Raw genomic sequence first — 25,281 nt, 5'->3', positions numbered from 1 at the left:
GGAGAAGGACAATGAGGGGTGTTGGGTATTGGGATGGGAGGAAGGGGGACTTATAACGGACTTAGGAACAGGGGGAGGTGGACATTATTATCACTTATGTCTAACACATTCCCTTAGTATAGAGTGTACATTCCTATTAAGTATAACACAGTCCCTTAGTATAGTGCTCACTTATATATAGCACAGTCCCTTAGTATATAGTGTACTCACTTATTCTGTATAACACCATCCTTAGTTACATAGTTTCATCTTTTATTATGTACAACATCGTCGCTTATTACATACCATCCTCTCTAGTTATATATGGTGCCGTCCCTTATTATATAGCTTCCTCTGCTGTTATGTACAGTACTGTCTCTTACATAGTGTATTCTTGTTAATTTTGTTATTCACAGCACCCTCTTTTATTACATAGTCCCCTCTCTATTTAGATATAAAATGACTGCTGATGGATGAGCCGGTGACCAGACGACCAGTCCATCAGCTCCATTACAAAAGAAGCTTTACCATGCTCAGTCAGTCATCATTGCATTATACAGCTAACAAGAGAGGATGGTATGTAAGAAAAAACAGGGCTCTATATAATCCAATATGTAAGGGACGGTTCTGTACATAACAAGAGAAGGCACTGTAAAATAAGGGATGGCAATATACATAATAAAGGAGATTATGTAATATATACACATGTATGTGTGTGTGGCTATATATATAGCTGTGTAGCCATAAAAGGAGGGGGGCCCAGACACATTTCTTGCACAGGGGCCCCAAACTGTCAGTGTCCACCCCTGCCCAATGATCAATTGTACTCGCATCTTACAGAAGTGAGTATAATTAAGGCTCTGACTGCCAGATCAGAGCGACGCGAGCAGTGTGATCAGATCATGTGATCACGCTGCTGACGTCGCTCACTCGTGCTGCAGAGGCGAACACTGGCGGTAAGTGATCCAGTGGAGCTGAAGACACCGAAGATTAAGTACACGAGGGGGATAGGACAATTTGAGTGGGAATGAGGGGATTTATTATGTGTGGGGAGAATTTGAGTGGGGATGGGGGGATTTATTATGTATGGGGAGAATTGGAGTGGGGATGGGGGTGTTTAATGTGTGGGGTGAGATTTGAGGACACAAATTGAAGAGCAAAGGGGGAGATGGGGGGCATATATGAGGAAACAGTACAGGGGAACGGGGAGCATGTATGAGGAAACAGTACAAGGGAATGGGGGGCATGTATGAAGAAACAGTATGGGGGAATGAGGGCATGTATGAGGAAACAGTACTGGGGAATGGGGGGCATGTACGAGAAAACAGTATGGGGGAATGAGGGCACGTATGATGAAACAGTACTGGGTAATGGGAGGCATGTATGAGGAAACAGTATTAGGGAATGGGGCACATATATGAAGAAACAATATGGGGGGATGGGTGCAGACAGTGTGGGGAGCGAACGGGGGAATGTATGTGGACCCAGTATGAGTAGTGATGTGAAAAATGTATGTGCACAGAGTACGGGGAGTGAGGGTGATGGGATGGGTGCAGACACAGTATGGGGAGTCAGGTGAGCAGGCAGTATAGAAAGTTAGGGGGTAAATATATGAGGAGAGAGTATGGTGAACAGGGGGATGTGAGAGGAGACAGTATGAGGAGGGAGGGTAATAGTGTGAGGAGACAGTATGGGGGGAGAAAAGCGAGTGGGCACAGAATAGAAACTGAGTAGTGGGGGTGTAGCATGGTTGGACAGTGTAAGGGCACAGCCAGGAGGGGACAGTATAGTAGGAAGGGGGAGTGTGATCAAACAGTACAGTATAAATACTTGGCCCTATAGGAGGGACACAGTATGAGAGGACAGTGTGCCGGTATGGAAAGGAGAGGTCATTGTGAAGAGCATGTACTATAAGAGGGACAGTGTGGGGGTCATATTTTGTGCAGACAATATAGTGAGGGGCATTTTTTTATTTAGGAGCATTATAATGACACTTGTATCTTTAAGGGCATCATGTGGAAATTTTCTGCAAAAGAGCGGAGGAGATGGAAGTCTGCAGAGACGGCTGTGGATGAGAAAACTCATCATGGGGTCTGGACAAGATGAAGAAAAGAAGGAGAACGACTCCAGAGACAACGGCATCTATAAGGTACCTGGATGTAAATGTTATTTGTGATACTAACTAATTCTCATGTTTTTATTTATGTTAGGAGCATTAAAGGGAATGTCCAGGTTTGTAATGAGTCTGCAGTCATTCTATGTGACTGCAGACTTCTGAATTCTCACAGTGCGCCCTGCACGCTGTCAGGATTCTCTCGTGCCAGCGATTTACATTCATGCGGTCACGTGCTGACTAGACACGTGTGGCCTCACTCAATGAAAATGAACTCAGTGAGGCCGGGCACGTCTAGTCGAAATGTGGTCAGAAGTATACAAATCGCATGCTTGTGCTGACATGACTGTCCACAGGCCAGGGAGAATCCTAAAAGTGTGCAGTGCATTAGTTGTGAGAATTCAGAAGCCTGCGATGTGAGGATTCAGCTCTGCAGGTTCCAGTAGTCGTCACATGGACACGTCACTCATATGCGATTTTCATACTTCTGGTCCTGTGACAGCGAGCTTCTCTTCTGCTTCTCTCAGTTTTTCACTGAACATTGAGAGTATTAGGGAGAGCAGCTCGTGGGTACATGACTAAGTGTGAAAATCTCATATGTCCTTGGGGAGGACCAAATGAATTCTTGCCCCTGGTGCCAGAAAACCTAGATACACCTCTGCCGTTATGCTACTGCGAGCGGTGGTTACCGGGTCTGGTGGAGGGATGTCCGTGCACAGTGCAGCACAGGCAGTGAGGCAGGGACTGAGGGTGTGCACAGAGAGAGAATGGAGACCCGGAGACTGCCCGTCCCTGTCTACCCCGTAGCCTGGAGCCCTCATTATCGGAGGAATATGTCAGTTAATATATTGATTTTCTAAAGCTTTATAGTGTAGTTTTAGGTCAGGGAGGGATGGTTAGGGATGAGCTAGCAAGGTGCAGGGACAGGTAGTGATGGCTGGCTACTTACGGAGATGTGCAGCTTTGCACTGCTAGCAGCATTTTTTTTCCATTGCTGCAAGTACCGAATTTGCCAGATCGCGGCAAAACCGCAAGTGCCGCACATGTCCGCAAGTCCCATAGGGAATGAATGAGGCCAAACGCAGTGTTGCCGTAAGTGATCCGTTACGTGGCAGATGCGGAAAAACTGCCGGATCTGCTGTAAAAGGCGACTTTCACATCAGCGATTTTTGCCAAAGTCACTGCCGATAGTGGCTCACCAATGGGGGAGGCAGCACTAAAAGTGCCTAGTGCAGCATAAACTCTAAATACGGTCCTGGATACTGAGGGGCGAGGACCCTGCCCTTGCAGGCTTACATTCTACAGGATGGTGGGGAAGAAGACAATAGGTTGAGGGCTGCAGCAGCTCCGATATTGGTGAGGCGGTAGCTCCGGTAGTGGTGAGGTGGCAGCGGGGTCAGTGCAGGCTTTAGGCTTTCCTGAAGAGGTGGGTTTTCAGGTTCTGTCTGAAGGATCCGAATGCGGATGATAGTCGGACGTGTTGGGGCAAAAAATTCCAGAGGCTGGGGATATTCGGGAAAAGTCTTGGAGGCGGTTGGGTGAGGAGCGAGTAAGTGTGGAGGAGAGAAGGAGGTCTTGGGAGGACCGGAGATTAAGTGAGGGAAGATATCGGGAGATTAGTTCAGAGATATATGGAGGAGACAGGTTATGGATGGCTTTGTAGGTCAGTATTAGTAATTTGAACTGGATGCGGTGAGGGAATGGGAGCCAGTGAAGAGATTTGCAGAGGGTTGAGGAGTAGCGAGGAGAGAGATGAATTAGTCAGGCAGCAGAGTTAAGGATGGACTGGAGAGGTGCAAGGCTGTTAGCAGGGAGGCCGCAGAAAAGGATGTTCCAGTAGTCGAGGCGGGAGGTGATGAGGGCATGCACAAGCATTTTAGTACATTGAGGGTTGAGAAAAGGACGGATTCTGGAGATATTTTTGAGCTGGAGGCGTCAGGAGGTGGAAAGAGCTAGGATGTGCGGTTTGAAGGACAGGGCAGAGTCAAGGGTTACTCCGAGGCAGCGGACTTCCGGTACGGGGGAAAGCGTGGTCATTAATTGCGATAGATAGCTCAGGTAAGGAAGATCTGTGGGATGGAGGAAAGATGATGAGTTCAGATTTGTCCACATTGAGTTTGAGGAAGCGAGAGGAGAAGAAGGAGGATATGGCTGATAGACACTCCGGGATTCTGGACAGCAGAGAGATGACATCTGGGCCAGAGAGGTAGATCTGAGTGTCATCAGCATAAAGGTGGTACTGGAATCCATGGGACTTTATGAGTTGCCCCAGGCCAAGTGTATAGATTGAGAAGAGTAGGGGTCCTAGAACAGAGCCTTGGGGGACTCCCAACAGAGAAAGGGTGGGATTAATAGGTAGTGTGGGAGTGGGAGATGCTGACTATGCGGTTGGAAAGGTATGAGGAGATCCAGGATAGGGCGAGGTCTTTGATGCCAAAGGAGGAGAGGATCTGTAGTAGGAGGCAGTGGTCAACTGTGTCTAAAGCAGAGGACAGGTCTAGAAGGAGGAGTATAGCGTAATGTCCGTTAGCTTTGGCTGTAAGTAGGTTGTTAGTGATTTAGGTCAGGGATGTCTCAGTTGAGTGATGGGGGAGGAAGCCAGATTGTAGATTGTCAAAGAGCAAGTAAGATGAGAGGTGGGAGGAAAGTTCAGCGTGGACGTGCTGCTCCAGGAGTTTGGAAGCGATGATTCCACATGTGTTCATTGAACCGTGCGGAATCATCGTGTCCTATACATTGGACTGGGGATATTTATCTTGCGAGACTGAGCATCTCCACAAGATAAACAGACATGCTGCAGTCTGAAAAGATGCGCCGCATGTCCATCTCCGCAGGGAAGCCGCGGGCGCCGGTGCACGCATTGTGGACATGAGATTTCTTGAAATCCTATCTACTATGCTGTAACATCTGAACGCTGCGGGTTGGATGCTGTGGAATTAGGCTTCTTTCACACTTCAGTTGTTTGGCGTCAGTCTGCTCCGACATCGTGACGGATCGACGGATCCATCAAAATTGTTGAGAAAACGGTTCTAACGGATCCGGTTTTTTGACGGATCTGTTACACGGATGCGTCAAAAAAGCGGATCCGTTAGAACCGTTGCGACCGTTTTTTACATCCGTTGGAACCGTTTTTTAAAAACCGAGGATCTCAATGTGATTGGCTAATACAAAGTACTGGGAAATGTGACTGGCTACTGGAAACACACATCACACGGCATTTATACACACACACCACACACATGTCACAGCACAGCTGTTCAAAATACTAGCACAGTATGAAAAATAAAAATATGCAGGGCGGGCACACACACACTGGCAGAACTCATGCTGGATGGCAGTACTCACATGGCAGTCTCAGGCAGGGTCTTGCTGGCTGCTGGCAGGGTCTGTCTTGCTGGCTGCTGGCAGGGTCTGTCTTGATGGCTGCTGGCAGGGTCTGTCTTGCTGGCAGGGTCTGTCTTGCTGGCTGGCACTGTGTTCTCTCTCTGCTTCTTCTCTGCTTGATGGCACATTAAAGAATGAAGCCCACCTGTCCTGTTTATATAGTTTTGGGGTTGTCTGGGAAAAGTATCTACTTTTTGGAGCATGCTCAATTGAAAAAGCGGATTGGGGCGATGGATCCGCCAAATGACGGATCGCGATGGATCCGTCGCCCATAGGCGGCCATTCTAGGGAAGGGTGGACGCGACGGATCCGTCGCGAACCGTCATTTCGGCGCAGACAAAAAATGTCTAGACGACGTCCACCAAATCTCGACGGATCCGTCACATGGCGGATGGAACGGACGACCATCCGCCACAATCCGTCGCTAATGCAAGTCTATGGAAAAATAGCGGATCCGCACATAAAAAATGGCGGATCCGCTATTTGACGAAAACGGCGGATTCAAACTGACGCCAAAAGACTGAAGTGTGAAAGAGGCCTTAGGCAGCACCCAACCCGCAGCGTGTACTGACTGTGGGAACATACCCTAAGGAGTCCGTGACTTTTATGAGGCTGAAGGAAGTTCTAGATTATTGTGCCTACTTCTCCTCATGTTACAGATCAGTGATGACACCGCCGTCTTCTCACCATCTCTGTGGGCCGGAGACGCCGAGCTCTGATCATCACATTATTATGGCTTATTATGGGTTCCCAATGTGTCCGTAAAAATATAGTCTGCCTGTTATCGGATGAGGAGACCAGAAACATAAAAAGTCCAGTTGGCGACTCTGCTGTGATCTCAGCGCAGTGACACTGCGGTACCGCGCCATCTGTGTAGTCTAAGGGGGAGATCAGTGGCCCAAAGGCATTTAACCCTTTCATTAACGCCCTCCGGTGCCCACTTTGATGCCCGTTTTTGTGCCAGTTTTATCATTTTTGTAGCTGTTGTTAAGTGTAATCACATCAGGGCACCTCGCTGCATTGTGTTATTATTGTGATGCTTCTTTTCTGTTGTTAAACCTATAAAAAAACAAAAAATAGTCGAATTGGAAACTGACGAATAAGAAACCAACTTCAGCCTCGTCATACTACTGGGGTTTAATAAAACCATTATGTAAAAGTTACAGAAATCATTAAAAGCTGGAGACAAGACGCCCCCATGCTTCCTGGTGCACAGTCACAGGGCAGTGAATGATGTGAAGAAAGCAACACAGGTCAGACGGGAGAACGCGCGGTGCACCGTGTACTACGCATGCGCAGCTTAAACCACCAGTCAACGCGCATGCGGAAAACGGCTTCGGGCAAGCAGGTCACGTGAGATGTAATGACGTCACCGTAGGCGGGAGGGGGTGGGTTCCCATCATGGCGTCAATGCAGGTGAGTGCTGTGCGACTGTAACACCCGGATGACCCCGGTCCGCACCTTCCTGCAGCGCAGACTGTGGGGGTGTCCTCCCGGTGCGGAGCCAGGGGTCACCGCGGTCAGTACACAACTCCGTGCTGTCAGTGTGGAGGTCGGTGCTGTGACCGAATGTCTCCGGCACCTGTCGTGTCATGGCGTAGAAAGTAAAGTCCCCGACTTATACCGACACGGGACGTAACCCCAACACTGGCCCACGGCCCCGGACACGGCTCCTGCACGCGTGGGGGCTGCACGCATCTGCCCTGTCATAGATAGATAGTCACCGCTTCAATATGCTACATACAGTCTATATGATATATACTTCCTGTGTGTATCTGTCCCACTCACCTGTCCTGTAATATATATGTGTGTCCATATCTATCTATCTATCTATCTCCTGTGCACTGGTAATGGATAATATATGCTGTGTACACAAACGTATGTTTATTATATGCAGCTAATAATATATGCACAAATGTACTGTGTAGGCGTACAGTACGTATATCCTACATCCCTGGCCTGTACTATGTATACACTGTACAGATAATGTGTACACATATACACGGTTATATATACTGCTCCTACACGTGTATGTATATACCCTATGCACCTGTAATGTGCGCGTGTGTGTATATATATACTGTACACTTGATATATAGTCTCACGTGTGTAGGATGTGTACACAAACACACTGATTCATACATACACACACACACACGTGTAACAGTATGTGCACACATCTACGCCAGTAATACATAGAAGTGCACTTTCCATCTATCTCCGCCATCGCCCCTCCATTGTGATTGACATCTGTGGCGAAGAGCAGAAATGGATTGAAAACATGGAGGCGGGAAGGTGCACTGAACCGTTGGACCGTATGAAGGGTGCACCGAGCGCCTGTACTTGGTTTGAAAAGTCATTTTCTGCTGACAGTCTCTTTAGACCTCCTGCTCCTCAGAGTTCTCTTTTGTACTCTGATCACAACACTCCCTAATATTCTCATCAGGTTGTCATCTGAAATGGCTCCCAAAAGTCTGGAAGGAGTTACCAGAGCTCCTGAGCACTTGTTGACTGCTTTGCTTTCACTCTCTGGTCCAACGTATTCCACATCAACTCTATAGGGTTAATGTGGGGTGATTGTGCCGACAGTCATCTGACACTGCACTCTATCCCTCCCCTTCTTGGTCACCTAGCCCTTGCACAGCCTGGAGGGGCGTTTTGAGTCATTGTACTAATTATGGTCACACTAAGTGCAAATCAGATGAGATGGCATTTTGTTGCAGAATGCTGTGGTAGCCATGCTGGGTAGGGTGTACAATAATTTTGGAATAAATCACAAACCGGATCACCATCACACCTTCCCCACCATGATTGATGATGGGCACCAAACATCTAGGAACCACTGTTCTTGTGTTTCATAAAGATATGGCGGTTTGTAACAAAAGTTAAATACGACTCATCTGCCCATAGTACAGATTTTCATTGACCTGAATTTAATCTAGTTTTGCTTCTCCAAAAAAAAAAAAAAAGTATTGTTTTCTTGTTTGCTGACTTCAGCAGTGGCTTATTTGCTGCTTCCCTCTGTCTCCTCTGTACAGTTGATGTTGAGATGTCTCTCTTACTTTCTGTCCATTGTTTCTGAGGGCTGTTATTTAAAGTGATGTTAATTTGCAGTTTATGAGGTTGGTAACTGATGAACTTATCCTCTGCAGCAGATGTATTTCTTGGCCTTCCTTTCTTGAAGTGGTCATAATGAGACCCAGTTTCATCATAGCAATTCTTGATTTTCATGATTACACTTTAGACTACTTTCAAGGTTTTAGCAATTTTCCGTATTGACTGACCTGTTTGTCTTAGTTGAGTGATTTCTGCCATGTTCTGGGTTAGAACTTGATGAAGCTGCTTGAGAGAATGCCAAGGATGTGTAAAGCTGTCATCAGAGTAAAAGGGAGGTACTTTGAGGAATCTAAGGTTTACCACACAGTCTGGTTTGTTTACCTCCTTTTTTTTCCCATAATGTTCTGAAGTTCTTCTATTCAAACCCGACCACATTAGGAGGACCCCTATACTTGTGACTTGACCATCAGGTTGCCAGGTAGCGGCATGTGATTCGTCACTGCAGAAAACATTTTTACTGCTGTTGAGTCTAGTGGCGGCATGTTTTACAGCTCTCCACTCGATGCTTGGCTTTGTGTTTGGTAATGTTAGGCTCACACGCAGCTGATCGGCCATGGAAACCCATGCCATGAAGATTCTGGCAGTTTGGAGTCAGCAGTGTTGGCGACTCTTATGCACTATGCACCTCACCACTTGGTGACCCTATTCGGTAACATTGTGGTCTCTACCTCGTTCCTGCAGTTCTTAAACGCTTCCACCTTTCAAAGATGCCGCTTGTAGGTGATCGTGGAAATATTTAGGAAAGAAGAAATGTCATGGACTGACTTGTTACACCTGTATCATCTTATTACAGGGCCACCCTCAAATTCGGTGAGCTTTTAGAATTAACCACTCTATCACTAAGTTTAATAAAGTGGTCCCGGCGGGGGGCCCAATGGTATACACATGTGGCAATAGTCCAGAGGGACAAACTCCAATGATTAGGAGTGGACGTATGTCCCAATATTTTTGTTGTTATAGGGAATATCCGATATATCTGTCTTGTTATACTCCTGTATGTACTTTCTCGCCTCTACTCTTGTTATAGCTATGTACTTTTTCTATTACATCACTTTGTCTACACATCCTAAATCAGCCCCATTATACTCCCTATACATCCCCTAAACCAGCCCCATTATACTACCTAACCAGCCCCATTATACTCCCTATACAGCCCCTAAACCAGCCCCATTATACTCCCTATACAGCCCCTTAACCAGCCCCATTATACTCCCTATACAGCCCCTTAACCAGCCCCATTATACTCCCTATACAGCCCCTAAACCAGCCCCATTATACTCAGTATATATCACCTACACCTGCCCTATTATACTCCCTATACATCCCATACACCTGCCCTATTATACTCCCTATACATCCCCTACACCTGCACTATTATACTCCCTATACATCCCGTACACCTGCCCTGTTATACTCCCTATACATCACCTACACCTGCCCCATTATATTCACTGTATATCCCATACACCTACCCTATTATACTCCTACACCTGCCCTATTATACTCCATATACATCCCCTACACCTGCCCTATTATGCTCCCTATATATTATACTCCCTATACATCATACTCCCTATACATCACCTACACCTGCCCTAATATACTCCCTATATATTATACTCAGTATACATCCCCTACACCTGCCCTATTATACTCCCTATACATCCCCAGTACCTGCCCTATTATACTCCCTATACATCCCGTACACCTGCCCTATTATACTCCCTATATATTATACTCCCTATACATCACCTACACCTGCCCCATTATACTCACTGTATATCCCCTACATACTCCACCTGCCCTATTATACTCCATATACATCCCCTATACTTGCCCTAATATACTCCCTATATATCATACTCCCTATACATCCCCTACACCTGCCCTAATATACTCCCTATACATTATACTCAGTATACATCCCCTACACCTGCCCTATTTTGCTTTTTATACATCCCGTACACCTGCCCTATTATACTCCCTATATAATATACTCCCTATACATCCGTTACACCTGCCCTATTATACTCCCTATACATTATACTCCCTATACATTCCCTACACCTGCCCTTTTACACTCCCTACATGTTCTATTTTGCATCCGTAATATCTTTCTAAGTCTACTTTCACACATCAGGTTTTCGCCATCAGGCTGAATCCGGCTACTTTTGTTTAAAAAAAAAATAAATAAAAAAATGGATCCGTTGCAAATTGTGAAAAACTGATGCAACGGATGTGTTTTTTTGCTGGATCGGAGTAGCTGATATCGGGCACTAGCTGGTCCAGGGAAGGTGAGAGAGAGACTCTGACTCCAGAATGGAAAATGCTGCTACGGGGCATGCTCAATTATAAAAAAAACAAAAACGTAATCTGTTGCCGGATTCATAATTTCACCCGTTTTCTGCCGGAACCGTCGCTGTCCAGTTTTTCGATGGACAGAGAAAACGTTCCTATGTACGTTTTCTCCGGCCGCCAGAAAACTAATTTTCGAAGGATCCGGCAAAAAACGGATAAAACATGAGGCCATCCGGCGCTAATACAAGTGTTTGAGAAAAAAACCGGATTTGGCGGCAAATTGCCGCATCTGTTTCTTTCAAAATTAGCCAGAATGTGCCTGACGACGAAAACCTGATGTGTGAAAGTAGCCCAAGTTGCTTCTTTAATGGATGTGATGTAACTTACTGTACTGAGCTGTGTGCAGTGCTCGGCTGCACAATATTATTTCTTCTACTTTACTTATATAGTGCTATGTTATTCTGCAGCGCTTTACATACATGATCATCACTGTCCCCAATGGGGCTCACAATCTAAATTCCCTATCAGTATGTCTTTGGAATGTGGGAGGAAAGCTTGCAACTTGGAGTAAACTCATAGGCCGGTTTCACATTAGCATTTGGAGGAGCTGCGGACTTCCTCCGTGAAGCCCCGCCCTCGGCCGCACCTCTGCCTCTAGCTCCGCCTACTTCTGCATGCGGCCTGTGTACCTATCTTTAACATTAGGTGAGCAGGTCGTGCCGCTGTATGCGGATGCTTCCGCATGCGTCGTTTTGATGATGCGGCGACCAGCGTAGAACGCAGCTTGTAGCAATTAATTTTTTTCTCCGCATCGTCAAAACGATGCATGCGGAAGCATCCGCATACAGCGGCACGACCTGCGTACCTAATGTTAAAGATAGGTACGCAGGTCGCATGCTGGCCACATGCAGAAGTAAGCTAATTTTGTTACCAGTGAAAGTAAAGTCCCCAACGCACGTTTCGCTATTTGCCATCAGCTTTCTCAAGGGGAGTTGTTAACAGTGGTACGTGCTAGGACCTTTTATGGTTCCCTGGTAGCTGGCACCTGATCCACCTCCACCAACTAGCCATTGACATATTTGCCTTGCCACCTCTTAAGTCTTAAGTTGCCATCATCATTGCTCTCATAGACAATACTTGATCAGCCCTTCCAATCAGCGTCTTGGGTCAGGGGCAACTGAGGGACTGGCAGTGAAATAAGGCATCGTTTTTGTGTGCTGGAACACCCCTCTGTGTTCCATTTCTTACAAGACTATAGAAGATCTTGGGTTTATACTAATGTGAATTGTCAGTAACAAACCTTCTGTATACCATTTTCTTCCTTCCACAAACTTTTTAGATTTTTTTTTTAATAATCTTAAAATTTAGATAAAACTGTTTCTTTATGTCATTTATATGATTGATATACATAATGAGTAGTGATGAGCAAGTGTACTCGTTGCTCGGGTGTCCTCCGAGTATTTATGACTGCTCGGAGATTTAGTTTTCATCGTGGCAGCTGAATGATTTATAGCTACTAGCCAGCCTGAGTACATGTGGGGGTTGCCTGGTTGCTAGGTAATCCCCACATGTAATCAAGCTGGCTACTAGCTGTAAATCATTCAGCTGCCATGATGAAAACTAAATCTCCGAGCTGCCATAAATACTTGGAGGTCATCCGAGCGTGCTTGGGAAAACCTGAGCAACGAGTACACTCGCTGATCATATAATGAGGCATTATTTATTTTATTTACTTATTCTTTACTTACCTGGTAAATCTCTTGCCTCTCCAATGTACCACGACAGTCCTGGTTTAATTCCCTGGAGTGGTCTCGTGCCATCCACCTACATGATTGCTTTAGCCAATTACCAGCCTCCGCAGTGGCAGTAGATTGATGACGCTAGTGATTTGCTGCAGTGGTCACACATGTACACTGTACATGATCGTAGCAGGAACGTACACCACAAGCAGTGTTGCTGGAGCGGCAGGGGATTGATCAGAGGAGTAGCTGCTCTTTTCTTATTTTATTCCTTTACGCCCTTTATTTTTGCCTGTCCCGGAATACCCCTTTAAATACCATGGGCAGATTTAGCAATGCAGTTTTCTATTGTGATTGCAGTGCTAGGATGACTGAGCAGGAGAGTGGGAAGTGTAAAGCCCCCTGACCTTTTTCTTGCCACTTCTGAATTGTTAGTGACTTTGCACAGGGTATACAGGTTTCCACCACGTTGCTGTGAGAAGTGGCGGTGATCTACACGGGATACAGCCTGCCATACTCGATCATCGCGTGGTCATATAATAGCAGATTCGGGCTGTGGGTATTGTATTGCCAGCGTTGTGCTGCTTAGTAGCAGAAGTGAAGAGGTTAAGTATGATGGGAAATCCCAAGATGGCCAATTCATTCTTGCGGCTGAGGAGGAGAGCAGCGAGGCTCCATTTCTTAGGGCCTGACGAAACATTTGCATCTTCTGTCCTCACTAGATTTCATTCATGTGATCTCTGTATTAGGAGGATGTGTAGGGCTCACATGGTGTAATGGGTCATTCCATGGTAACTTACGTTACATTCACAAGCCAAAAACTGGCTACACATTGTTCTTTGAAGGCAGGCACAGGAAGGAGTGAATGTATCTTCATTCATTGTACCTTAAACTATTCTCAATAGATTTCAACACAGTTTGATTTTTCTCCTTTTTCTCCAGTCACCTTCCACGACAGCAGTATCGGAGGATGTCTCCCCGCCCTAATAGGGGACAGGAAATAAAGAAGTTAAATACCCTCCCCTTCCTGCAACCACCAGTGTTTTTCCTGTCCCCTATGGGGCAGAGGTTCTCTGATAGTGCTGCCGTGGCCGGCGATCGGAGCACTGCAACCTTGTTTTGCCGGGCAGTCGGGGGCTCTGCTCTCCTCCTCTTAGGACTGCTCCCATCTCCGCGTTCATCGCGCCACTTAGGACCCCTCATCTCGCCCTTCCTGCGCCTCCTCGGGGGGCAAAGCATGGTGGTGAAGTGCACTGGGGTCCTCCCACAGCTCCCTCCTCTCTCCTCGCTGCCGCCGGAGGCCGTGCGCGCGCACTGGAAGTGACGCGTCCGAACTTCCGGTTTCGGCTCCATGTGCTGGCGCTAGCGCCGGTCGGCATCCTGGATCCGGCGACGGCCATGATGGGCGTCACTGGCGTCACCCCCTACGGACCTTGGGAAGGAGGAGGGGCACGAAAATTCGTTGGCAACCTCGATAGGTATATATTCCTGGTTGGGGAGCCTCCAGGTAAGGCCTCTGTCTATGTCCCTCTGTGACTGGTGACTGACTGAGGCTACGTTCACATTTGCGTTGTGCGCCGCAGCGTCGGCGCCGCAGCGCACAACGCAAACAAAAACGCAGCAAAACGCATGCACAACGCTGCGTTTTGCGCTGCATGCGTCCTTTTTTTAATTGATTTTGGACGCAGCAAAAATGCAACTTGCTGCGTCCTCTGCGCCCGGACGCGGGCGACGCATGCGGCGCAAAACGCAAGTGCGACGCATATCCATGCGCCCCCATGTTAAATATAGGGGCGCATGACGCATGCGGCGCCGCTGCGGCGCCCGCCGCTAATGTGAACGTAGCCTGACTGACCTCTATGGACGGCAACAAACCCCTACACTCTGCCTCTGCAGGGACCAGCGTTCACCCTCCTACTGTAAGTAGTGGATGAGGTCCCTTGCTGTCCAGATTATTATGAAGTGACTTAGTCCACCTCTCTCTCTTTTTAGGGAGAAAAGGTCTCTGCCCCTAGAAAGGATAAGATGCCCAGCCGCAAGTGTGGTACTTGTGCATCCAAGCTTCGCTCCAATTATAAGAAAAAGCTCTGCCAACCATGCACGGATGAAGTGCTGCGTAGTGAACAGCCCTCTCTTCTGGACAGCATCAGAACCCTCATCAAACAGGAGGTTCAGTCCTCTATGGTGGCCCTGTCTCAGCCCCCGACACCTCAGCCCCCTCCTCCTAAGAAAAGGAAGATGGCTCCTATTGACTCTGACTCAGGCGAAACCCATACCTCGGGTTCAGAGGACATTTGGGAAAATGAGGGTTCTACTTCCACACCCAAATCTGATAATAAAAAATATCTCTTCTCTTCCGAAGATATGGAAGAGCTATTTTCCATGGTGAGGGGCACCATGGGGGTGGAGGAGGAGGTAGCTAGCCACTCCGTTCAGGATGATATGTTTGGAGGGTTAAAGCCTAGGACCACAAAAGAGTTCCCTATACATCAAAACATTGAAAATCTTATCCTTCAAGAATGGGGTCTACCTGAGAAAGGTTTGAATGTCCCATCAGAATTAAAGAATCGTTTCCCTTTTGATGGGGACTGTTCTCTATGGGAAATGCCTAAAGTGGATGTACAGATGTCCAGGGTAACCAAAAAAACGGCTCTACCCTTTGAGGATTCCTTTCAGCTCAAAAATCCTATGGATTGAAAAATCGAGAGCTTACTAAGGAAATCCTGGGACACGTCTACTAACCTACTGAAAACAAATGTAGCCTCCACATGTGTTGCCAGATCCCTTTTTCTTTGGTTACGTACCTTAGAAAATCACCTTTCTCAGGGGACATCTAGGGAGGAGATTCTGAATTCCCTACCCTTCCTCCAGAAGGCAACAGGGTTCCTTGCGGATGCTTCCGCTGAATCTGTACGGGTAGCCACAAGGTCCTCAGTTCTCTCCAATTCCGCTAGGAGAGCTCTATGGCTTAAATCCTGGGGAGGCGATATAACTTCTAAATCCAAACTATGTGGTATTCCCTTTCAGGGACATTATATGTTTGGGCCAGCCCTCGATGACATCCTAGACAAGGCTACAGATAAGAAGAAAGCTCTTCCGGAGCAGAGAAGCTCTAGGAAATGCTTCCCCCCCCCCCCCAGCAAGTACCCCAGAGGGATCACAGGGGTAAGGGTAGAACGGGTTGGTGGAGTTACCCCAAAGGAGGTAAAGCCAGAAATATCCTGTTTCCCCAGCAGACCCCTGAGAAACGATGACTGTTCTCCGGTCGGAGGCCGACTCTCAGGTTTTCTCTTCCAATGGCAGACCATCACCACAAATCGGTGGGTCCTGCGTACCATACAGGAAGGCCTAAGGCTAGAATTCGAGAGTCCTCCTCACCGCCTGAAAATCACCTCCCTTCAGTCTCCGCTCCTCCGAGAATCCCTCAATACGGATATTCTCGACCTGCTTCAGGCAGGAGTAATCTCCCGGGTACCTCATCAGGAAATAGGAGAGGGTCACTATTCCTACCTATTTTTGGTCAAAAAGCCCTCTGGGAAACACCTGGTTATCATAAACCTGAAACCCCTAAATCAGTCGATAAAATATCGAAGAAAATGGAGTCAATCAGATCAGCAATCCCACTGATTGGTCAGGACTGGGTAATGGCTACGTTAGATCTGAGGGACGCATACTATCATGTGTTGATACATCCCGACCACAGGAAGTTTCTCAGATTCGCAGTGGCTCAAAACCATCGAACCAGCCATTATCAATTCAATGTCCTTCCATTTGGAGTCTCTTCAGCTCCACGGGTCTTTACCAAAATCATGTCAGAAGCAGTGATCTTCATCCGGCAACAGGGGATCTGTATCATCCCGTACCTAGACGATTTTCTTATTGTCGCCCCAGCTGTCCCTCGTCTGAATCAGGATGTGACGAAGGTCCTGGATATCCTGAAATCACTGGGGTAGATTCCGAACTTGGAGAAGTCGGACCTCCATCCATCTTCGGAGAAAAAATTCCTTGGAGTTCTTGTGGAGTCAAGGAAAAGAATGTCCTTCTTACCCAGGGACCGTCAAGTCAATCTCGTCCACAGAATCTCCAGGTTCAGGAGTCAGAGGACTCCGACCTTTAAGAGACTCAATGTCAATCCTGGGGTCATTGACGTCTTGCATCCAGGCAGTCTCTTGGGCCCAGGCCCACACAAGTGTCCTCCAGTCCTACATCCTGATGCATTCAAAAGGATGCCAGAATGTCTTAACCAGGAGGATTCCTCTTCCCACTTACGTGAAATCTTCCCTCTCATGGTGTCTGAACTCCCAGAACCTTCAACGGGGAGTCAGCTGGGACCAAATTCCTCTGAAGGTACTCACAACGGATGCAAGCCAGAGAGGTTGGGGCACCGTGATGGAAGGGTCCCATTTCCAGGGGCTGTGGCCCCCAACATCCAGTCCAGATCTTCGAATCTGAAGGAACTAAAAGCGGTGGAGGAAGCGCTAAAAGCCGCATCTATCCTCATCCAAGGACACCATGTACGGGTAATTTCTGACAACACGACTACAGTGGCCTACCTCCAACACCAGGGAGGCACGAAATACACCAGCCTGAAGTTAACCGCTGCAAGGATTTTTTCCTGGGCAGAAAAACATCTCCTGTCCATCTCGGCAGTGCACATAAAAGGATCGGACAATGCCCAGGCAGATTTCCTGAGCAGGAGAGATTTGCATCCTGAAGAATGGTCTCTGAACCAAGAGATATTCCTGTCTCTTGTCCGGAGATGGGGGAATCCTTGTAAGTTTGCTCTGGCATACGCCTTCCCGCCGATTCCTATGTTACCAAGAACATTACAAAAGATCCGGGCAGACCGAGTCACTGCGATTCTAGTAGCATCGATGTGGCCAGGACGAAGCTGGTACGGCGCATTAACAGACATGTCTCTGGAAGACCCGATACTTCTACCTCAGATAATCAACTTTCTTCAGCAGGGACCCCTGCTACACCCGGACCTACACAGACTGAAACTGGGGGCCTGGTTACTGAGGCCGAGATTCTGGGAGCCAGAGGTCTCTCAGATGATGTCATCCAAACCCTATAAAAGAGTAGGAAACCTGTAACTAATGCCATCTATGGCAAAGTTTGGAAAAAATTTTCATCCTGGTGTTTCCAAAACAAACCTGATCCATTTCATCCCAATATCGCACAAATATTAGAATTTCTCCAGAAGGGTCTGGAGTTAGGACTATCGCCTAGCACCCTAAAAGTTCAGGTGTCGGCACTGGGTTCTTTTTTTGATCAGGATTTAGCAGGCCACCGTTGGGTTAGACGTTTTATGACATCTGCAACTAGGATGCGCCCTAGACTCCATGTTCAGACCCCCCTTGGGATTTGATCCTTGTGATAAATAGTCTGACCAGGGACCCCTTTGAGCCCTTATCAGCCATCAGCTTAAAAATCTTGACCCTCAAGACTGTCTTCCTAGTAGCAATCACTACCGCTAGGCATATAGGAGAGCTACAGGTTTTGTCAGTACAGGAGCCATATTTAACCATAACCATGGACAGCATAATCCTTAAGCTAGACCCTTCCTTTATGCCTAAGGTGGTCTCGGACTTCCACAGAAGTCAGGATATCATTCTACCCTCATTCTGTCCAAATCCCTCTAATCCGAAGGAAGAAACCTTTCACACCCTGAATGTCCGCAGGGTGGTCCTCTTCTACCTCCAGCAAACGGAAGGTTGGAGGATAGACCAAAATCTATTCGTCCAGTTCTCAGGACGGAATAAAGGCAAGAAAGCCACCAAAAGTACAATCGCTAACTGGATCAAACAGGCCATTTGTCTTGCATATTCATCCCGGAAGCTGGCACCCCCGGCATCGCTGAAAGCTCACTCTACCCTTTCAGTCTCAACTTCCTGGGCAGAGAGAGGGAACGCATCATCTGAGCAGATATGCAGAGCCGCCACCTGGTCGTCAGTCCATACATTCACCAGGCATTACAGGCTAAATTTCAATAGGGACCTATCGTTTGGCAGACGTGTTCTGCAGGCAGTTGTCCCTCCCTAAAGAAATTAGCTGTTGGTATCACTCCGATACTGCTGTCGTGGAAGGTGACTGGAGAAAATAGAATTAGACTTACCAGTAATTCGGTTTCTAGGAACCTTCCATGACAGCACTAATTTCCCTCCCTATCTGATATTCTTATTGGATGATTCTTGCACTTAAGTGGTAACTATATATGCTACTGTGTCCAGAAAAAACACTGGTGGTTGCAGGAAGGGGAGGGGTAATTAACCTCTTTATTTCCTGTCCCCTATTAGGGCAGGGAGACATCCTCCGATACTGCTGTCGTGGAAAGTTCCTAGAAACTGAATTACCGGTAAGTCTAATTCTATTTTCATCAATAAAATTAAATACAAAATCCAGTGTTATTACTTCGTAACTTGCGTTACAAAAAAAGGAAAGGCAATTGTCCTTCATGACTCTGCCAAATTTTCTGTTCTGGTAAACAGGGGAGAAGCACTATTTTTATTGTATTAAAACACCATAGTCCCAGCAACTTTTAAAAAGTTTTTTTAACCTCTCAAGTTAAAAGCAACAGTTTTTATTACAAGAAATATAGATAACTTACGTTACCGCACAGTATAGTAACTTTCGTTACTAAGCTGATGGTAACTTGCGCTGAAATATGTTACCATCCAATGGATTAAACTTATTGTAAGGTAAGTTACCATCATCTTTGTAACGTAAGTTACTATATCGTGTTGTAACGTAAGCTACCATGGAATGACCCTAATTTGGTACATAGTATGGCAGGGCTCACATAGTGTAATGTGGTACATGGTAGGGCAGGGCTCACATGGTGTAATGTGGTACATGGTAGGGCAGGGCTCACATGGTGTAATGTGGTACATGGTAGGGCAGGGCTCACATGGTGTAATGTGGTACATGGTAGGGCAGGGCTCACATGGTGTAATGTGGTACATAACGTGGCCTTAACAACATTGTCTGGAGTATAAAGGAATGTACTGACTACAGGGAGTGTACCAAAATTTTCCAGCTGTCTGTGTTCCTACATCAGGTCAGCAGTGCCTTGCCCTACGGTACTCGCCATGAAGGCACAGATGGCACAATTCATGATTATGGGATACACATACAGGACTGATGTAGATAAGCAGGGAATGTGTGGAGTATACAGGTAGGTGACCCAGAGACCATGAAGATCAGTTTCGCAACTTTGGGATATGGGAAAAACTGGGTGTTGTGTCTGGTGGCTCAGTGGTTAGCACTGCAGCCTTGCAGCTCTGGGGTCCTGAGTTCAAATCCCACCAAGGACAACATCTGCAAGGAGTTTGTATGTTCTCCCCGTGATTGCGTGGGTTTCCTCTGGGTTTTCCAGTTTCCTCCCCCATTCCAAAGACATACTGATTGTGAATTTAGATTGTGAGCCCCATCGGGGACAGTGATGATAATGTGTGTAAAGCGCTATGGAGTTAATGGCGCTATATAAGTGAGTAAAATAAAAAAATAATATGGGTGCTACTGTATTGCCCTCATCTAACAGGGGCCCCAGCCTATAGAGCCCGTGTTTTCCCTGGATTCTGCACCCTGAGCGGACAGCTGCAATAACAGCATGGCAAACACATTTCCAGGATGTAAAAACCTATAACTTTCTGTTACTAAGGATATCGGTGCTTTGATGATCCTTGCCTCAACCCAAGCAGTGTTTGCATGCTCGTTTATCTGAAATCCACTTCAAAAGGACAATGAGAGGTTAAGGGTGTGTTTACACTGAATATTTAAAGGGAACCTGTCACCCCCAAAATCGATGGCGAGGTAAGCTCTCCGTCATCAGGGGCTTATCTACAGCATTCTGTAATGCTGTAGATAAGCCCCCGATGTTACCTAAAAGAGGAGAAAAACAGGTTATATTATACTCACCCAGGGGTGTTCCCGCTGCGGTCCGGAGCCTCCCATCTTCATTTCATGACGTCTTTTTCTGGTCTTCACGCCGCGGCTGCGGCGCAGGCGTACTTTGCCCTGTTGAGGGCAGAGCAAAGTACTGCAGAGCGCAGGTGCTGGGCCTCTCTGACCTGTCCTGGCGCCTGCGCACTGCAGTACTTTGCTCTCCCCTCAACAGGGCAGACAAAGTACGCCTGCGCCGCAGTCGCGGCGTGAAGACCAGAAGAGGACGTCATGGAATGAAGATGGGAGGCTCGGGACCGGACCTGAGACACCCATCGGACCCGAACCGCAGCGGGACCGCCCCTGGGTGAGTATAATCTAATTTCTTTTTCTCCTCTTTTAGGTAACATCAGGGGCTTATCTACAGCATTACAGAATACAGGTTCCCTTTAAAGGAGTTTTTGGAGCAGGAGCTCGCCAAGAACAATGAGTTTTGAGGGGAGAATAAAACTCAGCTCCATGTTCTTATACTCTAACAGTGGTGTACACAAGTATTTTTTTTAGTATTTTTTTTAGTATATTTTTGATGATGTATTACGGAAAATGGTGTTAAGAAACGCGTACATTTCATTGCTTATAAAGATGTAATGTTTCTAGATCTAGGATCATGAAGATGGGGGTTGTACGTCCTCTTGTGCTGAGATCGGGGCCAGCAGAAGGGATCACACGTAGGTACAATGCCGTCTGTCAGTCAGCGGTCACGACGATAAGTGACATAGAGCCTTAGAAAACGTTCGGAGACTCCCATCTTGTTCCAACTTCAGCATATAGAACTGGCGTCCACAGCCTGAGGCTTGGGAGCCGGATGTGGCTTGTGGACCCTTGACGTGTGGCTCCTGGCTGTGTCAGCTTGGTGCATTACTATAGAGCAGCTCTGGATGGTGACTTCTGTGGATGGGCTTGTACTGGCGGGGAAATGGGGACAGATAAATATGGTATGCTGGCGATCAAGGGATGCTGGACACTGGATGCAGTTGTGTGGTTGCAGTTCTTGGTGTGAGAATACCACGTGGGCGTAAGGTGGAAAGCCCTGGATGTAAGTATACTGACTACAAGGAACAGGGGCACAAGGCCTCGTGTGATTTCTGTGGGGAAGCTTTGGCCGTCAATATACCAGTAATGGGGAGCTCCGGGTGTCACTATTGTGGGGTGGGGGCTGGATCTGGCTTGTCACCATTTCTCAGAGATGAGTGGGGCCCTCAAGGTAAGTTCACATGTCCAGTAATCATCCTTTAGAACGGATCCAGCAATGATCCGTTGACAAAAAAAAGTAGTGCAGACCCAACTTTTTTCCCACCTGAAAAAAACTGATTTCAATTGGTTCTTTCTTTTTTTTTTTTAACATTGAAGTCTATAGAAAATTGATCAGTTTCTTACTGAATGTGAAAAAATCATTAATATACATTACTGGACATGGGATCTTACAAGTACCGGTAATTATATATTTGAAACTGATCCAGTAAGCAGAAAGCAGACCTGTATGAAATGGGAGAACTGGTTATTTCACAGATCCGTTTTCCATAGACTTCACTGTTAAATAGGGTCCAGATGAAATGAGGTTTTTTTCAGGCGGACAAAATTTTGTCTGCACAACTTTTTGGGCAACTGATTGCTGCGGGATCCGTTCTAACGGATGATTACTGGGCATGTGAACATAGCCTAAGGGTACGTGCACACGTTGCGGATTTTGCTGCGGATCCGCAGCATTTCTGCAGCTGCGGGTCCGCAGCAGTTTCCCATGAATTTACAGTTCAATGTAAACCTATGGGAAACCGAAAACGCTGTGCACATGCTGTGGAAAAAACCGCGCGGGAACGCAGTGGTTTACAATCCGCAGCATGTCACTTCTTTGTGCGGAATCGCGGCGATTCTGCACACATAGGAATGCATTGATCCGCTTACTTCCCGCATGTGGCTATGCCCACCATGCGGGAAGTAAGCGGATCATGTGCGGATGGTACCCGGGGTGGAGGAGAGGAGACTCTCCTCCAGGCCCTGGGAACCCATATTTGTGTTAAAAAAAAAAAAGAATTAAAATAAATAATAATGATATACTCACCTCTCAGCGCTGCACGCGGCCGTCTGGTCGCAGGGTTGCTATGCGAGCAGGACCTGCGATGACGTCGCGGTCACATGACCGTTACGTCACGATGGTCCTTCTCGCGTAGCATCTTTGGAACCGGACCGCCGTGTGCAGCGCCGAGGAGATCGGGACGTCGGAGGGTGAGTATAACCATTTTTTTATTATTTTTAACATTACTATTGATGCTGCATATGCAGCATCAATAGTAAAACAAGTGCAGGAGTAAACCCGCAGTGGAAACAGCAAGACAAACCGCGATAAATCTGCAGGTATAACCGCAGCGGTTTTGCCCTGCAGATTTATCAAATCCGCTGCGGGAGAACCCGCAGAGGACCCTTCCTACGTGTGCACATAGCCTAAAAAAGGTTTCATCCCTGCTATTTACAGATCCATTGTTTGGGTTGCATTGTTGCCATTCACATTTTTACTGTACTTCATGTGAGTTGTCTAAGGTATTGTTATTTAAAGGCCATGAAATGTTCTCCTCCCTGCATAATGGGATTTCTGACTGCTGTAATGAAGTACCTTCCTGTAGTGACTGGATATGTTAATAATCTGTAGCTGTAATTGTGTGCAAGCTCCTCTATTAATGACGCCTGGTTTCATGCTTTGCAGAAGCGGCTGCAGAAGGAACTGTTGGCTTTGCAGAACGAGCCTCCACCAGGGATGACCCTAAATGAAAAGAGCGTTCAGAATTCCATTACACAGTAAGTGAAATGAAAAGCGTCTTCAACCTCTTCCTGGAAATGCATGGCCGGCATCAATCGCTTACGTCTAATGGGCTTTTCATTACACATATGATGGGGCTGGGGACGTCTGATCTGGCGATATGTGAGCATTGTGCAGGACGTAGGAAAACTGTTGCAATGGAAAAGTAGAAGAGTCCTTCACGAAAATATCTTTCTTTTTTTTTTAAATGACGAATGTACCAGTTGTCTGCCAATCATGTAGCCTCCTATACTCGTGCAATCATTATACGGGATGTATGCAGTTAGCATAAAAGCCAGTACAGCTGGTCAATAGAAGTTTGTAAGGGGGTTCCTATTATTAAGTATGCTATGACGTATGTCTAGGAGTTCTAGCCTCTGGGATCACCTCTTGGGGATGAAAAGGCCGCAGCTCTGGTCTAGCACTCCCAACCATCTGGCTGTGCAGGGAGCTACAGAAGGCTTCTTGAACACAGCCGCTGTACCACGGGTGACCTGGAACACCCCTGTGCAGCGTAAAAGTCCCAGAGTTAGGCCTCTCAGCCGTCATTAGCTAACGTAAGACTATTCATTTCTTTCTTAAACTGAAATCAAAGCTTTCCCATCATGGATGGATCCTCTAGCTCTCTTTCCTTTATTCTTTTGCCATTTGTAACATGACTAAGTTCAGATCAATTGTCCATATACCTGTTCCGTTTAGAAAAGACAAACGCCAACAGCACTGGAATTAGTGTTCTGGAAATTGCTGTATAGTAGAGGGGGTCTCATAGCTTTGTATGGGGTCCATCTGATTTCCGCTTATTTTTATAACAGGATAAGAAAGTCCTGAATGCGGAACTTTTTCTTTGGTTCTAAAAATGGACAGCATTCAGAAAGCAAACAGACTTATTGACCAGGGCTGTGGAGTCGGTGACATGGAAATTGAGGAGTCGGAGGTTTGGCTTACCAACTCCACAGCCCTGTTTTTGACGTAGGAATTCAGAGGATGCTAATTGTGGTTTTCTGTTATGTTTGTCTACTTTAAATGGAAAAAATAAACGGACATGTGAACAGAGCCTTAGCACAGCAGTATTCTAGCAGTGTAGGAGTGTCTTCCTTCCAGCCCAGTAGCATCTATATGTTTTGAATATCATTATCTGCAACTATGCCATGTCCTCTCCAGTCTTACCACCAGTCCAATACACGCTCTGTTGTGTAAATAGGTCAGTCTCCCCTGTGTGATGAACTATGTCACTACAGTGCTGCTAAATATATAATTTCTACTCTACATAAGTGAGCGGGAGTATAGAGAAGTAGGCGAGTCCCTACAAAATCCCCCTGACTCACTGCGTGACTAAACTGTGTGAGCACTGTGTGCAAAATCTCCAGTGTATTCTATTACATGCAGCTTTAGTCTGTCTATCCTGCCCCCTGCTTGTAAGAAGTGACAGAGGAAAAATCTATCACAAGCAGGAGGCAGGGAGAGGGCCTGAAGTTTCATCACATAGGATACACTGAAACTGGAGGTACAGCAATTCTGTGTGACATCTGTCAGTGCTGCACTTGGATAGGACTCTGCACAGCAAGTGTTCTTCATAATTGCCTATACTGTAATATATTGGAAAAAATGCTGAGCTGCTACTGAAACGTGACAATGCAACATATGTTGCATTATGTGAGCATATCCTTAGGATGGTCCATGGATTTTGCCATGGTTTTCTGGTAACACAATTTGACCATGACATTGATTTTCTCCTTGTGACCGTTAGTGAATCATTCACTCTCTCTAATTGATGACTGTCACAAGCTCTTTACTTACTAGGCTGCACCTAAATAGATTAGGACAGCCACCTAGCAACCAGTGACTCTGCCCGTGGGTGATGCTGCCGAATGTCTCTGCTCCCGCGGAGATCTGGATGTCGCTCACTATTTTGCACA

General features: G+C 46.7%; 1 protein-coding gene across 2 annotated transcripts in view; it reads left to right on the top strand.

The window, feature by feature from the left end:
- Positions 1-6,744: 6,744 nt before the first annotated feature.
- The window catches only part of UBE2W (ubiquitin conjugating enzyme E2 W), a 34,636-nt gene continuing 16,099 nt past the window's right edge, over positions 6,745-25,281 (top strand). The window contains exons 1-3 of one of the 2 annotated variants that reach the window (XM_077270657.1): positions 6,850-6,892; positions 21,172-21,242; positions 23,273-23,364. In XM_077270657.1, coding sequence (XP_077126772.1) covers positions 23,324-23,364 — 41 coding nt within the window. In that variant the 5' untranslated portion in view covers positions 6,850-6,892; positions 21,172-21,242; positions 23,273-23,323. Of the gene's footprint in view, positions 6,893-21,171; positions 21,243-23,272; positions 23,365-25,281 lie in introns of both variants that reach the window. The other variant, XM_077270655.1, reaches the window with a different exon arrangement.

This window comes from Ranitomeya variabilis, chromosome 6 (assembly GCF_051348905.1).
Source record: "Ranitomeya variabilis isolate aRanVar5 chromosome 6, aRanVar5.hap1, whole genome shotgun sequence".
Classification (NCBI taxonomy): Eukaryota; Metazoa; Chordata; class Amphibia; order Anura; family Dendrobatidae; genus Ranitomeya; species Ranitomeya variabilis.
The sequence above is the reverse complement of the archived record's forward strand: the minus strand, read 5'-3'. Positions and strand labels throughout refer to the sequence as shown.